General features: G+C 38.8%; 2 protein-coding genes across 2 annotated transcripts in view; one reads left to right on the top strand and one right to left on the bottom strand.

Annotated features, from left to right (window-relative positions):
• Positions 1-3,563: 3,563 nt before the first annotated feature.
• On the bottom strand, positions 3,564-7,478 carry aoc1 (amine oxidase copper containing 1). Its single transcript, XM_027003001.3, has 5 exons — positions 7,414-7,478; positions 5,507-7,050; positions 4,867-5,155; positions 4,429-4,561; positions 3,564-4,176 (listed from the first exon to the last, which is right to left on the bottom strand). The coding sequence occupies exons 2-5, from the start codon at positions 7,041-7,043 to the stop codon at positions 3,907-3,909; spliced, it is 2,229 nt and encodes a 742-aa protein (XP_026858802.2). The 5' UTR covers positions 7,044-7,050; positions 7,414-7,478; the 3' UTR covers positions 3,564-3,906.
• A 3,758-nt stretch (positions 7,479-11,236) lies between these two features.
• The window catches only part of sspo (SCO-spondin), a 54,518-nt gene continuing 49,484 nt past the window's right edge, over positions 11,237-16,270 (top strand). The window contains exons 1-9 of the mRNA XM_081696442.1: positions 11,237-11,261; positions 11,714-11,884; positions 12,294-12,517; positions 12,966-13,068; positions 13,935-14,093; positions 14,679-14,764; positions 15,059-15,184; positions 15,411-15,567; positions 15,808-16,048. Of these exons, the coding sequence (XP_081552568.1) occupies positions 11,237-11,261; positions 11,714-11,884; positions 12,294-12,517; positions 12,966-13,068; positions 13,935-14,093; positions 14,679-14,764; positions 15,059-15,184; positions 15,411-15,567; positions 15,808-16,048 (1,292 nt within the window). The remainder of the gene's footprint in view (positions 11,262-11,713; positions 11,885-12,293; positions 12,518-12,965; positions 13,069-13,934; positions 14,094-14,678; positions 14,765-15,058; positions 15,185-15,410; positions 15,568-15,807; positions 16,049-16,270) is intronic.

The following is a 16,270-nucleotide window of genomic DNA, read 5'->3' on the forward strand; positions in this document are numbered from 1 at the left end:
AGGGTAGACTGAGCTTGAGGGAAATAGTGATTTGATTTTCAACAGCTTCATTCACAGCTGTTTCACAGAGGTTACATCTAAGCACTGCAGTGCACAGCTTATTTTGTAGTTTTAGCATGTTGCTTATAACACACACACAATCTGTGTATAGAATTGTCTACATAGATCATGCTACTCCACTAAATTCTTATCTGGGACACATTGATTCTTCCAAGGTTAAGGTTACAGGTACATTACACGAGTCTTACTGGGGTCTTAAAAGATACTTTGTGTCTTGTTTTTATTCAAAGAGGTTAACTACAAATTGAAGCACTGATATTCATTAAGCTACAGTGAATTAACTCAGTTTTTCACAAGCACTTTTAAAAATGCATTATAACATGATCATATAACACGATAGAAAGTAAGAATAAGTATGTGAACATTGGTCTGTTAAATAAAAAGTATATAAGGGGTCACTTCAGAATTCCCCAACACTTTAAACTGAAGGAAAAAACTATGGATGACATTACCTTTAGAAATAAAACTAGGAAACCACCTGAAATTTAGGGTGTGACTTTAATTGTGTGTGTGTGTGTGTGTGTGTGTGTGTGTGTGCATGCACACAAAATGACCTTTTTTTTTTTTTTTTAGCTGTTAGCATTACCAAGATTTTATATAACAAAAAATACTGAGACTACTATATGCCATTCTAAGCCTGCTTAGTGTTCTGACTCTGTTTCATCTGATAAGCCCAGTCCATGTCTAGGGGAAAGGTATCCCAGTTTTTGTTGAGAGATGGATAGGGTGAAAGGGATAGGGTAGAAGAGAGCTGTGTCTGGTGTCTGGGCTTCGGCTGGGAACTGGCCGGGTGTAACACCACTTTAAACACAATCAAATACTAATAAATTGACAGAATTAAGTGCCATGTACCTACGGCCTACATACTGCTCAATGTATTAAGTACACTTTTCTTAGAGATGCATTTTATAAGGGTCTCTAAAATGCTATATAACACATAAATAAACACTGTTACAATAAAACAATTTACATTTTTTAAAAATCAGTGGAAATTTTCAGTGGAAAGTGCAAGGCTCTGGTCTTCATACACCACATTGTAAATACAATATAAGAGGATGTGTGGCAGATCTGCTAATTGTAATGTATTCAAATAGAATAATAAGTTCTGGTTCCTTATCTGTATGTGCAAACTTGATCATAATAGCTGGATTAAGAGAACTGCTTGATCCTATGTTGATTTAGGGCAAAGTGCATATACATCGAGAATCAAAACTATGACCAGCAAGTCAGCAATTGGTTAATGAGAACTGCAAGATAATGAGCTACGATGTTTTCCCTGAGAAACAAGAGTTACTATTAAAAGCTCATAAAGAATTTAAAATTATGAAAAAAGCACCAAAGGCAATTCAGCAAAAGCAACTGGGGAAAAAAAAATTAAGGGTGGTAGAAAATGTCTCATTAATGAAATGAATATTCACCACTTCAGCAGCACAGCTATCAGTAGTACTAGGAAACACTTTCTTAATGATAGGCTATGGCTATATATTTTTTCCTTTAATGTAGAAATCCCATGAAGCCCTTTCTTGCTAATAAAATCTCTTCTTCAGACTTGATGGTGCCTTAATTGTTTGTGAGCTCCACTGTTTCTATTGCATTACAGAATTGGGAACATCTAATCAATGCAGTGTGTCAAAGGGATGCTTATTTGGGGCTCTATTAATAAAAATACATTTATATCTGACTGTCACAGATATCTTCCAGTAACAGGAATATTTACTTTATAGCACATCTTGACCTCCTCCTCCTCCCGGAAGACCCTTAGGATCCAGCCTGGCCTTTCTGTGCCTAAATACCTGATCTGGAGCATTTTGAATAGATCTCTTCTTTTGTCTATAAAAGCGTGACTATTGGGTAAATGTTATTCATCCTATTATATATAGATCATATATTAACAGGGTTAAATAAAAAATGAAGTAAATAAAATAAAGTAAAACATCACATTTAACTGATTAATATGGTTATTATAGCAACAAATCTATAAAGGTCTTCATCTCAATTAAGGGAAAAAACAGGAAGCCTTCATTTGGCTTTACCACCACATCAATCATGAAATCATGCATCTTCCTGTCCTTGTGTCTGAGACTGACTTTATGTCCGTTTTGTGTAACAAACTGACCCCGCTGTGTGGGCTGTGGAGTAAAACAATATTTACTCCATTAAGAACATACAGCCCATGTTGCTCCATCCACAGTTTACATACCTAATGGATGACCAGTCAATGCAGCTGGAATGTTAATGGAATATTACCCAGCTGATTTCTTCTCCTCTTTTCTGACACAGAATGACAAAAATGTCTTATGGTGTCTTGACCTTCATCAGCACATCAGCACATGCATGGGACCTCTGGATGGTCTTCAGCTAAACTCTCATCAAAACACAGAATTTCATCCTGTCTCTGCAAAGCAGAAAGAACTGCTAGAATGACATGCCTTTTTGGGTGTATGTGTCTGCCCTTCAACTTTTCTCTTGCATATTCCTTCATTCATTAAAGATTCAAAATTATCTTTCATTCTTATCTTTATGAAATTCCCCACAGAATACAGGAAACAGCAGTTAGGATCAAGCAGCACCAATAGGATGAGTAGAATCGATCATTTATTAGCAATATTTACATTTTTTTTAGACATTTGTCTCACGTATTTTGTTTGAGAGAGAGCTTTAGAGATAGAGAGACAGACAGAGGAGTGTACTACTGTGTCAGTCTTCTGCTTTGTTTTCTAAACATTGAATTGTGATGATGCATGGGTCTTTGTTACCCTGGTGAAGTTTAGGAATTCCAGTTCTCCATAACGTTTGAGGTCCTTGCTTTACTGCCATTTCTTTTTTGACCAGAAGAAAATCCTGTTCTTTTTTACTGGAAGGTCACTTTAACTTCCACTGTAAAAACCTTAGCCCACAATTGATAAAAGAATGTCTGATAGTAAACTAGCACCCTAACTAGATTTCACTGCATAGACACAGTTGATGTATGCTGTTTAATAGTGGGTGGAAATTAAATGTTTAAAGGTGAAATAATGTTTATTGCTCTTCGCTATAAATCGAATGAGGCTCTTACATATTATTTATTAAACAACAGCTAAATAAAGTGGACAGTGATAGATTAGAGTATTGTAATTGTTATAAACCCCCCCCCCACACACACACTTTGAGCTATCAATAAATCAAAGCTTGTTTCTTCTAGTGTCTTCTAGTGTTCTTAATAAACTTGTAAAAGACTGAAATAAGACACAAGATGTCTCTGTTTCTTTTTTCCTCCCTATCGGTTTCCCAGGGTGACTATGCAGGTGAGTTCTGGATTGTTTACAGAGCATTTTGGGACAAGATGTTTTGCTCTCTTTTCCCACTTGAGCTCAAGCTACTTTAGCACTGCTGAGATGCATAAGCTGGCGGATGAGGCATCCTGCTTCCTGGATTCTCTTCAAACATAAATCCAGACCATGGATACGCACTCTTTCATTCAACCTCTCACAGATCCCCCAACAAAATGTGGTAGGCCTTGACAACCAAAAGAACAAAACCATTTATACTGAATTACGCATAAAGAAGTGATATGGAAGGTTTTTTTTAATTAAACTTTACAAGATATTGAGAAATGTTTTTCATTTTCATTTTGGATTGTAAGAGTTTTTTAAGATTTGACACAGAACTCTAATTTCAGTATGTGTGCAGTGTATGAATATGTGCATACGTGTGTATAACAGGATGAATAACAGAGATACTGTTCAATACCTTGTACTTTATAAATTCCTTTTCCTTTGTAAATAAGTTTTTTTTTACAGCCTAAGGATTTCATATAAAACAGTAATAACTTCTTTTACATGACATGATTCTATCTCAAAATTTGTTTTAGACACCAGAATATGTGCCATTGTAGACGAAAGACTGGTATGAGACACAGTGACCTATGACCTCTGGAGTCCATCTCTGAACTTTTGGTTTGCCCTCTTTGTCTGGGCGCACAATAATTGTACTGCGTGATGACAATGAGGGATCCTCGTTGAAAAAGTTAAAGGGCCGAAGGAAGAAGCCCACTGCGTTTCCAGGAGTTGCCGTGTTGGGAATGTCCTCAGAGTGAGGAATGTGTAAGAATCCCACTGTAACCCATGCGACCAAATCCTGCATAAAAAAAGTAGTTTGGCTCTTCAGAAAATCAACTTTTCTTATTCATTTCTGGTCTCTCTAATTTATGTATTCTTAATATATGCGCTATAGAGATATACATTTTTTATGCATAATGATATGCATTCAAGATTGACTTGGAAATTTAAAAAGCCAATCCCTTTTTGTTTGTTTTTGCAAAAGAGCCTGTGGGATAAGCAGGTGCTTAATAGAATCAATGTGTAAAACAATTTGATACAGTTGCAATACCTGATTCACAATGTTTTCATTGTTACGGATGTAATCCTCAAACGACACCACAGGCTCCCATGGATCATTCTGGGTGTAGATGGAGCTGCTGGTGGCCTCACTGTCCTTGTGTACGGTTACAGCCAAAGGGTATCTACATTTGGCAAAGAGAGGAACACTCAGATATGAGTCACTCATTGTCTATAAGCACAATTACTGTTTTCCTTTAGATTGTGTCTAATATTTAAACTTTGTTTTATACTCTTAAAAGATATCCAAACACTTATACACTACTTAACATTATTCCTAATAATTTGTATTTGTTGCAACCAGTTTTTCAGAATATGAATGTCACTACATTTTGTTTATGGAGACTGCTAAACTTACAAAGAGATACATTTGCCTTTTTAAAACATTTATTTTACATTTCACATTGTGTAAGTGATGCAGTAATGATACCTTGACCATGGAATGCCATTCTCCTCTCTCCAACCTCGGGGCAGAACACTGTTGGCATGGGAGTTAAATTGGATGCGGTAGCCTTTCTGGTGTCCCCACTTGTTCTTCTCATTGGGGTTGTAGAAGTGTAAATAACGAGGGAACTTCTTGCCGAAGCGGAAGGCAGCACTGCGCTCTGTTACATGCTGTGTCCTGTGGAGCATGGATTGTTTGATGGTATGGCTGGGACTCCAGGGGTTGGTGAAGTTAACATATTTCAGTTCCACTGATTCAAAGCTGTTACCTCTCCCTTGAGCAGAGGAAAGAGGATTACATATAAGTTATGGGTAAAGCAAATTAAAATATAATTAATATATTGTAATATAGTATTAATATATAATATAATATTAATAAATAAACAAAATACAAACATACCTTGTGCATATTCAAATAAGTTCTAGTTTTCTACATATAAATTAAGGCTGATCCTTAAAAAGGAGGATTCCATTTATCTTATAAATGCCATGAGGTTATAGGATAATATTTTAAAATTTAGAGTAATACACTAAATTTGGGCCCATTTTAGTTATTTCATCAGTATTTATAACTATTTTAATATCTGAGAATACATTTGCTCATATTTGCTTATTGTTGAGCTTACCTGCGATGTCTAGGTCCACTTTGTAGTGAACAAGATGTGTGTGTATATTTCCAAGAACATAGCTATAAACCCTGTTTCCATAGTTTAACCCATTTTCTGTGAAGAATGTGGCATGGATGTACCCAGTGGCACTAACCCGAGACTCCATTACTCCATTTTGATAGAAGATAAAGTCCCAGATATAGTCGTAATTGTAGACAGTGGATGTTGTTCTGATCACTAAAACATGGTTTTCAAGTCCCCCAAAGAAATTGTAGCTTCCTTTGAAGTTGCTGTTAAAGTGCCTCCTGAGAGGTGAGCCAGTAGTCATCTCAAAGATGCAAAGTGCATTCATATGGCGCACTGGCTTGTCGGTGTCATAGAAATGGTACTTGTCCACAAAAGTGGCAATTTCCGGGCAGTCAATACCTGGGGCGAGTTCATAACCAGAGACCCCCATGGCCCATCCTGCATCTATGTATTTTGTTTGCATTGCAGCTGGACTGTCTCCAGAGTAGAAGGCAATGGCCTCTTGCAGGCTTATCTCATAGGCAATCCGGTTGCCATTGAAACGAATGTCAAATATCTGGAGACCGGCGGATGAGCGAACACGGTAGGCAAAGGACCATCCAGCATATTCAACAAAGTTTCCATCTATTCGGTATCTATGACCTTGAGGCTCCACAAGCTTTGGCCCATGGATATTTGTGTGTGTGTTGCTTTGGCCACGAGGAATGTAGGTGGAGAACAGATCCTTCTCATCATGCTCAGGCAGTTTGACCTTTGAAATTGTTCCCTTCTCATACTTCTCCACTAACTCCTCCACACTGTCAAAATATTGTCCATTATACCACACTTTCTCAACAAACCAGTTCTCAGGATCCAGGTCCTTGTGGTTGATGAGAACCTCAAACCCTACAGGATGTATGAAGTACCCTTCCACAAACTTCTGCAGCATGATCCATGTCCGTCTCTCTCCTGGCTCCAGTCCACGAGGAGCTATGTCTGAGAAGGTCAGGCAGCGATCAGTGCAGTTCCAATACGTGAAACCTGTGCTCTCATGCAGAATCTTGTTCACTTTCCTTAAAATCTTCTCCAAGATGGCATCCACATGTATGTATTCTACAGACGTGATTGGCCGTGATTCAAAGTGTACAGGTCTGTTCCCTTTGAAGGTCTTAAGCTGATAGGAGTCTGGGAAAGGCAGAGGGCCAACAATGTACTCTGTTATATTAGGCTCAGCCTGGTTGGCAAATTGCACCACAACACGAGCCTGACGTGATGGTTTTGCTTGTCCTCTGTCCAGTGCATAGAGGGCTTCATGCTTTCGAGGGACTTGTAGCTCTATAAGGAGGATACTGTTCTTTTTGAGGGACTTGTCCCGGGCTGAGGTAAGGCCCAGCTCACTGCAGGAGTGGAGGTAGTTTCTCACGGCATGCATCTCTCGAGGGCTGAGATCAGCAAACATGGAGGCCCCATGATGAGCCCATTCCCGCAATCTAGACATGGCAACCTCTGTGGCTAGTGAAGCCATGATTAGCATCAAAGACAACTGCATGTCTATTCTTGTAGAAAGAGAAAATTAGACATTGTAAAAAAAAGTCTCTCAACCAAATGCAAGACCTTTGCACTAGGGCAACACAGAACAAAGGAGAGTCATAAAAGCACAGGTGAGAGCACTTACACTTCACCTTTCTGTTCTCAATTATTCTATCAAATGAAGGGGGAAAAATCAATCCACAGTCATGTGCTAAATGTAGATAACTAGCCTGTGAGTGTAGATAATTCTTTCATTGTCTCTCCTTTGCCATAAAGTTGTTGTAAAATCAATAATTATCTATAAATTCATGTAATACATTCACAAAAAAATCTTGACAAGCCAGACTCAGCAATGAAGTTTTAATGTGGAAAATACTAATCAGACTTACCGATTGTGCTTGTTATTTTAGTACTGCTCAAAGTTTCTGGTTCTCTGAGATTTCCACTTCTGCTGGTGAAATCTGCTGCTCAGTCCAGCCCCAGCAGTAATCTTTCCTCTGCAGTCTTCTACAGAAGTAATATATGAAATGAACCAGTCTCTTCTAGTGCTGCTGCTTTTATCAGCCTCCCACTTCTCAGGAGTGGATTGAACAATAAACATCATAAAACCCATTATTTTATGATTAGTTTTGGATATGGTCCAGTGTTGCATTTTATGTTTTTTCAGTGCTCTCCAGAATAATGTGCATCCTTGGCAATGAAGTTTTATTTACCAGCTTGATCTTACACTGAAAATAAAATCTAACATTTGAAATAATATTTGATACACCTGTGCTTTTAGAAAGTGGAACCAACATGACTGACTGTGTCCTGACTGAAAAAAAATTCAAGTGCTTACATATATGATTCATATTTGCTTCATTTTTTTGTTGATTTTTTACATTCCTGGGCATTCAGTTTGCTTGCTGGCTTTTTAGCATTACTCATTTTGGTTTCTTCATCACTCTTCCTCATCTGTTAACAGTGTGAACAGTATTACCATTACTTTTTCTTTCCTTTTCATGTCTGTTATATATATCGGGTGTTTATGATACAGACTTAAAATGAATCAGTCTTGGAATACAGGAAGTGCAAAGTGTGGAGACAGCTGTGTTTGTGTCTATCTCTGGAGTCAATGCCCCAGGCTAGTAATACTGCTCAGGCTTCATGCCCCCCAGCCCTTCCCTATTGACACTCTTTATTAAATAAACGCTCCTGAAATCCTTCCCCTGCATTTCTTTATAGGATTAGACTTGCACAAACAGCCTTCAAGCAAAGGGACGTGGACTTAACACTACAGTCTCTGGTCTCTTTTGCACTGGTCATGCAGGATCACTGGGCACCTGTATCACCCAATGAAGAGCTAATGGCTGCCCTTGCAGCTGTGGCTCAGTGACTTATCCTCCAATTGCATCCCTCTCAGATGCTACCACTGGGCTGTGAATCCCCCCACCATTTATAACACAGCACTCAGACGATGAGCGGATTCAAAATCCTTACTGAGGAAGTGCTTTACAACTGTGACCAAAAGTGAAAAAGAAATTGACTTTCAAGTTCTGCAAAGGATGTAGCATAGGTGAAAAAACAAAAGCAAAACAAGACACTGGAAAGGGCAAGACCAGGAAATATTTATAAAGAAGTTGAAAGAAACAAGTTTATAAGGAGGTAAAGGCGCACTGTTGGAAGTGATAAGATCTCCTGAGTGAATCTGAAGACCCAGGTAAATGGTTTCAGGCTTGATTGCCTAATTCCTGTTTTAAACATTAGCAGAAATTTGCACTTTGATATTGTACCCAGACATTGCACAATATTTAATTTTTGGAGGTCAAAGGTGTTTCACATGTTGTAAATCCCTAATTTGAATAATCAATTTAATAGTGGAATGATGAAAGAAGTGAGCAATATATTGTGCCTTAATGGTTCTTACGCAAGGCACATACTAGAATAAAAGATTTCACTTCTTATCTGTGAGTTTTGGAGTCATTTGGTTTGTGGCCATTCTGAGCATGATTTCGGTTTTCTTGTAGTGTCAATGTTAACATGACGTAAAACTGATGCCACTTAATAACATTTTTTTCTTTTTCAGTTGCCCTCACATATTCCCACATAAGGACCTTCAAAGATATAATGAAGGCTTTATTTGTATTTTTGCTGGGTCTGCACCTGGTCATAGGAATAGGGTGAGTAGCTGAACCTCTAACATACCTATTTATGTCGAATTTCTCAATCACAGGGCACAGTTTAAGCTCAGTGGCTCAGCATAACAATAGTGAGGTGAGCCAAGTGCCAATGACTGAACCTTTGTCTAGTTTAGCTGGGTAAGACCTGAAATCACAGGATGAGGCCACAGTGTTCCTGGCCTAGTGCTAGAGAATATAAAGCATGTGGAATGAAGTACACACACAAGCAGAAAATATATATAGTAATAAATTATATCACAGACCTAGTTTGGCTCAAATCTGCTGTTTTGCTGCATTCAACCTAGGCAAGTTTAGTTATAAATTATCTATTAATGAGGGTGCATGCTGATTAAGTGAAAGAGGAATGGATCTCCAGGGATGAGCTATGTCTTTGGTCCTAAAATGTCTTGGAAAAGGCAGTTCAGTTTTTAAAATTCCCATTCTCTATAGTTGTAGTTTATAACAATTTTCTGCAAATGACATATTTCCATTACAATATGTTACCCTTTCCCATATTGGCCATTATTTTTAGATAACTCATATATTAAGTATGTCTTTCCTTTTTGGTAGAAGTGTACATCACCCATATTAAATCAGAACAAAAATGCAGAAACAGCCTTGGCTGACTCCATTTGCCATTGTGTATTGTAGTTGATTGATTTTATCAATGTTTGACTCTAACACTATAGTCTTCTTTTAAACTTCAGTCACTGGTGTGAACACACAGTGGAAGAGAAACTGGAGAATATCATCTCCCCCCGCTTACAGCTTGAAGTGGAGTGCTCTGAGGTGTACCAGTACAACACTCAAGGCTGGAGGCTAGATGTTGACAGAATGAAACACATACATGGGGGTGATGATGGCATAGCTCTATATTTCAAAAGTCAGGGTCCCAAGGCTTCCTGCTACTTATACAAGTAAGAAAAAACGCTTTAGACCATGGGGACAATTACATTTTTTGCTGTTATGTTTTCACTGATATAATCATTCATGGGAAGTTAATTTAATTTCTTTTGTGACCCAGTTCTTGAACAGGCTGGTATTTGTGTCTCTGTGTTGTGTGTGTGTGTGTGTGTGTGTGTGTGTGTGTGTGTGTGTGTGTGTGTGTGTGTGTGTGTGCTATAGAGCTGCGAATGTTGTGACTGAACGTGTGAATAGGACAGTGAGAGCCTGCTGTGAAGGCTGGACTGGTCCTGGCTGCTCCCACGGTAACAGACCAAATGTAGCTCATCTTACCACCATCCAGATGGTATTACTGAAAAAACTGAATCATTATTTCATTAGACATGTGTATTAGGTCTGCACCAATAGCATTTCTTGTGACCATTCAAGTACAATAATGCTTTCATGGTGCTAACCTAAAAGAAAGATGCAAGCAATGATGTGTTTTTTGCTTTTGCTAACATATTACACTTTCCTCTAGTTATCTTTCTTTCTTATTTTTTTGTTGTTTGAATATTATATTTGAATATAAATATTCTGTGGCTGATCCTCATCTTGGTAGCAGTTTATTTTATCATTGCACATTTAGTTTTTCAATGTATTTTTCCTCTTTTAATTTATTTCATTATTTCGTTTGTTTTTCTTTTCTATTTAAACCAACTATATAATTTTAGCATTAGATATTCTATTTAAATAATCTGTGTTATGTGACATTCTCTTAGCAGCTAGTTCATTTGTGCTGCCAGGTGTTCACGGAGAACAGTCAGCTTCTTTAGCCAATAGGCATGGACCATGTCATGGCCTGGAGCTCAGTTCTTCATGCTTGAGACCCTTTCTTTGCTGTCTGCTAGTGAGATGGTTACTGGATCCTGTTGAGGAAGATTTCTGTGGTCAGCTCTCCCTGCTTTGTTGGATCTGTTAGTAGATCTCTCTCCGGCTTTGGTGGATCTGTTCTTATGCTGTTGCCGTGCCATTAAGAGTACACTTTGTACACTTTGGATGGCTCATGGAAGAACATCCTGTTTATTCTCCTGGCTTCTACTTCTCGGGTTTATCTCTTCAGTCTGGCAGCCAGAGCTGTTAATCTTTGCTTGTCTTCAAGGCCTCAGGTATGGACAGCTTGTCGTACTTCTCAGGTACCTTGAGGTGCTTTACGGTGCCTTTCTGCTTTTCTGATAGCTGGATGACTTCTCACTGGGTGGCCTTTATCTTGGCCTCCAAGATAATGGATCCATGGACTATACTGCTCCTTGATGTTGTTCATCTTGTAGCCAAGCATCTCAAGTATCACTATTGTGTGGCATATGTCAGCTTGTTGAGTTCAGTGATGGTCACAGTATATATATATTGAAATAATAAGCTTTATTATTTGCATTCTTTTCTGTTGATGTGAAGCACTCTGAATTGCTACTGTGTATAAAAAGTGCTATACAAATACAATTGCCTTCCTTGCCTCATTGGCTTGCCTGTAAGCCATGTACATGAGTCAAATTTCTAATCTTATCTTGTCCTTTACTTGATCTGTTATGTAATATTGTTTATTTATACATCTTTAGAGCTGTTTTTTTCCCTGTCCCTTTCTTCATAGGAGCCAGTGTTAGGGGTTTGTGTTTCTCTACATGGAGTTGTGATGAGTTTCCAGGGATTCAGAACTCCTCTCTCATGGCTCTGGAGCAGTGCTGTGGAACGTTGTGGGGTCTAAGCTGGAGAAATGCTTCCGACCAGACCTGCCTGTCCTGCTCCTACACACCTTTGCCAGGTATGTGAATGCTAAAAGTGATCTTAATGTTAGTAATTGTATAACAAAGGATTTAATTGTCCTTTTGATGGCAGTTCTGTTCTTTAGATTACCCTACTTTTCTATTATATTATTACTTCCTGTGTATTGCTTCCTGTCTATCAAATTCCCATTGACCATATCGTATTCCAAGCAGTTGGAAACTCCTAATCATTCTTACACTATATACAATAGATATGATTTAGATATATTATTGGCTTTAAAACAAACATTTGGTTGCATGTCTGGAAAAGTGGTGTTGTCTTTATCAATATTTTTTTTTCTAGAGTTTACAATACAATCATTATAGTTTTTTTTTTAATTGGGTGTCTTTGCTTTGCATGTAATTATATAAGTAAGTCATTCTTTAATCACTGGTCTGTGCCTGCAGACTCTGAGCCCTCACCCATCCCACGCAGGGGTCTTCTCGGACGGGTTCGAGACCCCAAAGGCTCTGCAACCTGCCTGAGCTGGGGTGGTGTGCATTATCGTACCTTTGACAGGAAGCACTTCCATTTCCAGGGCAGCTGCACCTATGTGCTGGCCTCTTCCTCCGATGGGACCTGGGCTGTCTACATCAGCTCTGTGTGTGATGGAGGGGGGCATTGCAGCAAGGTACTACACATGCACATTCTGTGCCAGCTCAGAATCAGGCTGGGAATGGCTCGCAGGTTAGGGAAAATCAGGTTTAATAAACAGAGTAAAGGGCAATCCAAAAGAAAAGTCAAAGCGGCATGATGACGTCATACACAGGTACATAGGGAAACCCAGTATATATACAAACAAGGGTATATATACAAAGGGAAATCACATAGAGAACGGACAACAGGTGGATTCAATAGACAGCAGATTGAGAATAATCAGGAGAATTACAGGCAATGTAACGTGTGGGTGTTGCACTGGGAGGGGCAAATGTGACACTCAGGCTTCTCAGTCCACTTTTTGCACCTCATATGGTGATATGGTAATCAACAAAAATATTGATATGGTAATCAATATATATATATATATATATATATATATTTGACATTAGAGGTAATTGACTGTTGTCATATGTTTGTAGGCACTACGGATGATGATGGGCCTTGACCGCGTCTCTGTTCTTAAAGACAACATTTCTCTGAATGGCCTCATACTGCCACAGGAACAGCCTGTCTTTCAAAAAGGTATAAATGATATGAATCATATAACTGGCATTTTTGAATATAAAAACAGTTTCTAATGTCAGCCATTGTGTTCTTGCCAGATGATCTTGTCAAATGATTGTGCCCTTACATAAGATAAGATTAGCTGTTCAGCAGGACAGGTAATAAAACCTGAGTCTATGTTGGGCAAAACACATTGTCACTTACCTTTGCTTCTGGAAAATAACTTTATAAATGGGCCACTGAACCCAACTCATTAACCTGACTTTCTGTTAATCATTTTTCCAGTCTGACTAAGGCAGTACAAAAGGAGAAACTCTGTCTCTTAGAATTTAACAGGTGACTAATACAATGAATAAATCCAGTCAAAGAGCATAGCATAATATTTATATTGTGTTGCAAAAAATTACTTAGGTTACTTTAGGAGAAGATATTTATGTGAAAATGAACAACCACCATGATAAAAAACCATTTCATTCAGACATTGTGAGTCTGGGAGACATTGGGACACATTCCCCAATGAATGCAAAGAATGTAGATTTGCTTTGCCTCCATGACGATGGACATCCTGCATGCCTGATCATGTTCGGCCTACTCAAGTTCATTAGTTAACTAGTGTCAGTTTATCCAGTGTCCCCTAGAGCTGATCAGTTTTGCCTGGAAACAGAAACTCATATCATTGCAACTCAGACCATGCTTTCAGTCTACTGCTATTTAAATTAAATGTCTTTATTAAATTAATTGTTATTATTAAACAGATACTTTCAATAAAAAAATGTGTGTAATAAGTATCAGTAAGAATATATAAAACTTGTATGACTGTAGTAAAACTGATTTCCTGCTGTATGAATGTAGTAAAACTGATTTCCTGCATGTTTTTTTCATAGGAGTGAGTATTCACTGGTTGGGAGATTTTGTTTTTGTAGAAAGTGGACTTGGTGTCAGAGTGAAATTTGACATGGACAACACAGTGTATCTGACCGTTACCGCAGAGCATTTTGCTGCCACTAGGGGTCTGTGTGGCATATATAACAACATTGCTGATGGTAAGAAATATATTCAGGGGCCAAGCATCCAGGAAGCTGCCTGACTGCTGTGATCATTAGTTTTTGTTAAGTTTACACTGACAGCGTTTGTAGTACTCAGTATGTCATATTGATCTTTAAGCAGTTAATGATCAGTCACAGGCAAAAAGGTTAGATATCAGATCCACTTGGGGCCACAGGTTTCTAATGCCATTCTTCTATACACTGCTTAACACATACAACTGGGGTGTGGAAAACAAGATAAAAAAAAAACAACAACTATTTATTATTCAACAAAGATTCTTTTTAATGGTCTAAATGATACCTTTGAGGGTTCCTTGAAATGATCTTAACAACAGATTAGTGTTAAGAATTTGAAGAGAAACAAGATCATTCAGGTGGACGTAATTCCTGCTGTAGGTACCTTGATTTTACATCGTTTGCTTTTCATAATACATCCAGATTATGTACAGTGATGTATTTTAGTACTGAATAGTAGCACTGACAAACAAACTCTGCATGACACTTAATATCCTAAGGCCAAACCTTTAGGTGACTGGCCACCAAAATTGTTTTTTGTTAATCATTTCTTGTCTCTCTATACAGATGACTTCAGCAGTAGAAATGGAAATGTTTCACCATATGCTGCCAGCTTTGGAAACTCATGGCGTGTTCCAGACCCACAGACAGAGGTATACTGTACACATTATCTGAAACTCACACTATTACTTGTTACCTGGAGTTAGGCTTTCTGAAGATGAATAGCAATGCAGTTAAGCTAGGTTCTTTCTACAAACAAGACTTAACACATTATTTGAAAAACTAACCAGAGCTAAGTACTTAATGAGCAGTGTAATATTTTTACTGCAGTATAGTAGGCAACTATCTTTTAGTATTTTACTGCAGTAGACCTGCTCTTGACTTTGACCTGAGCAAGGCCTTGTGTGAACGGATAACTGAGGTCCTCTGGTCCTGACCTCCACTAGGGCTGCAGTGATGCAGCAGAGTTGGGTCACAGCTGTGACATCACAGGTGATATCAGTCTTCGCAGAGAGGCAGAGTCAATATGTCATCAGCTGAAGGAGAGCCCTTTTTGGCACTGCCATCACTGGGTGAGAGGCACACACACACACACACACACACACACACACACACACACACACACACATTACACAAGACGCAAGGTTGTAACATTGGAAACGTGTTAGAATTTTCCACAGATAGACCTGTGCATTTGGCAGTTAACAATTTGGTAGAAAATTTTATTTATTAGAAATGTTCTGACCTTCTCTCGAATAGAGGTCTTGATAGTGCTGCTGATCTTTTAACCATGCCCAGGTGGATCCAGGCCCTTATCTAGAAGCCTGCCTGTATGTGTACTGCAGTATGGATGCTAGTGAGAGAGAAGGTGCTGTGTGTGACACGCTGGCCAGCTACGCCCGCGAGTGCGCTCAACAACATGTTATCCTTAGCTGGAGGGGCCCTGGTCTCTGTGGTATGTTTCTCATTTCTGGAAAATGTAAAATAGCTTTGTTTCTGTTACATATGCAGCACAGAAACCTGCTGTGAATTGTCTTTGGAAACACAAAATGTGTAAACATCCCGTATTTACCCTAAAATAGCTTCTCTTATAAACATCCCATTTTTCCAGTGTAAGTTTAATTGTACAACATGTTCACTTCGTCTTTGCTTCCTTCCTCCCTTTCTGCCTCTCCTTCTGTTCTGCTCCCTGCAGAGCGAGTGTGCCCTGGAGGTCAGCTCTTCTCGGACTGCGTGTCCTCCTGTCCCCCCAGCTGTTCCTCCACTCTCCCCCCGATTGCTGGCCAGTGTCGGGAAGAGTGTGTGGGGGGTTGTGAGTGTCCACTTGGACTATTTCTCCATGGAGGACAGTGCATACGAAGGGAAGACTGCCCCTGCTTCCACCGGCGACGCACATACCAGGAGGGTGATGCTATAAAACAGAGATGTAACACCTGGTGGGTTGACTGGCACTGTACTGCTAGTTAGTGCTGGCATGCAATAAATCTGCATGGTGTAAGATTGATTGTGTGAAATATGGTTTAACATGTTCAAAAATAACATACGGCAGAGGAAAAGTTTGTAATTTATTGCAGTTTCTATGTTACACTTCAGAAAGCAAGCAACAACAACCATTACAGAAGCAATCAAGTAAAATTAATCAGAAAACCAGAAAAGAG

This window comes from Electrophorus electricus, chromosome 14, assembly GCF_041902795.1.
Source record: "Electrophorus electricus isolate QZ-2024a chromosome 14, ASM4190279v1, whole genome shotgun sequence".
NCBI classification, from domain to species: domain Eukaryota; kingdom Metazoa; phylum Chordata; class Actinopteri; order Gymnotiformes; family Gymnotidae; genus Electrophorus; species Electrophorus electricus.

Bases quoted from the DNA above. Each gene is read 5' to 3' on its own strand.
- aoc1 (XM_027003001.3), bottom strand. From the start codon at position 7,043: ATGCAGTTGTCTTTGATGCTAATCATGGCTTCACTAGCCACAGAGGTT. The intron at 5,156-5,506 runs GTAAGCTCAACA...CCTCTGCTCAAG, and splicing joins AGTGGACCTAGACATCGCAG to GGAGAGGTAACAGCTTTGAA. The intron at 4,177-4,428 runs GTATTGCAACTG...TTTTTTATGCAG, and splicing joins ATGAAAACATTGTGAATCAG to GATTTGGTCGCATGGGTTAC.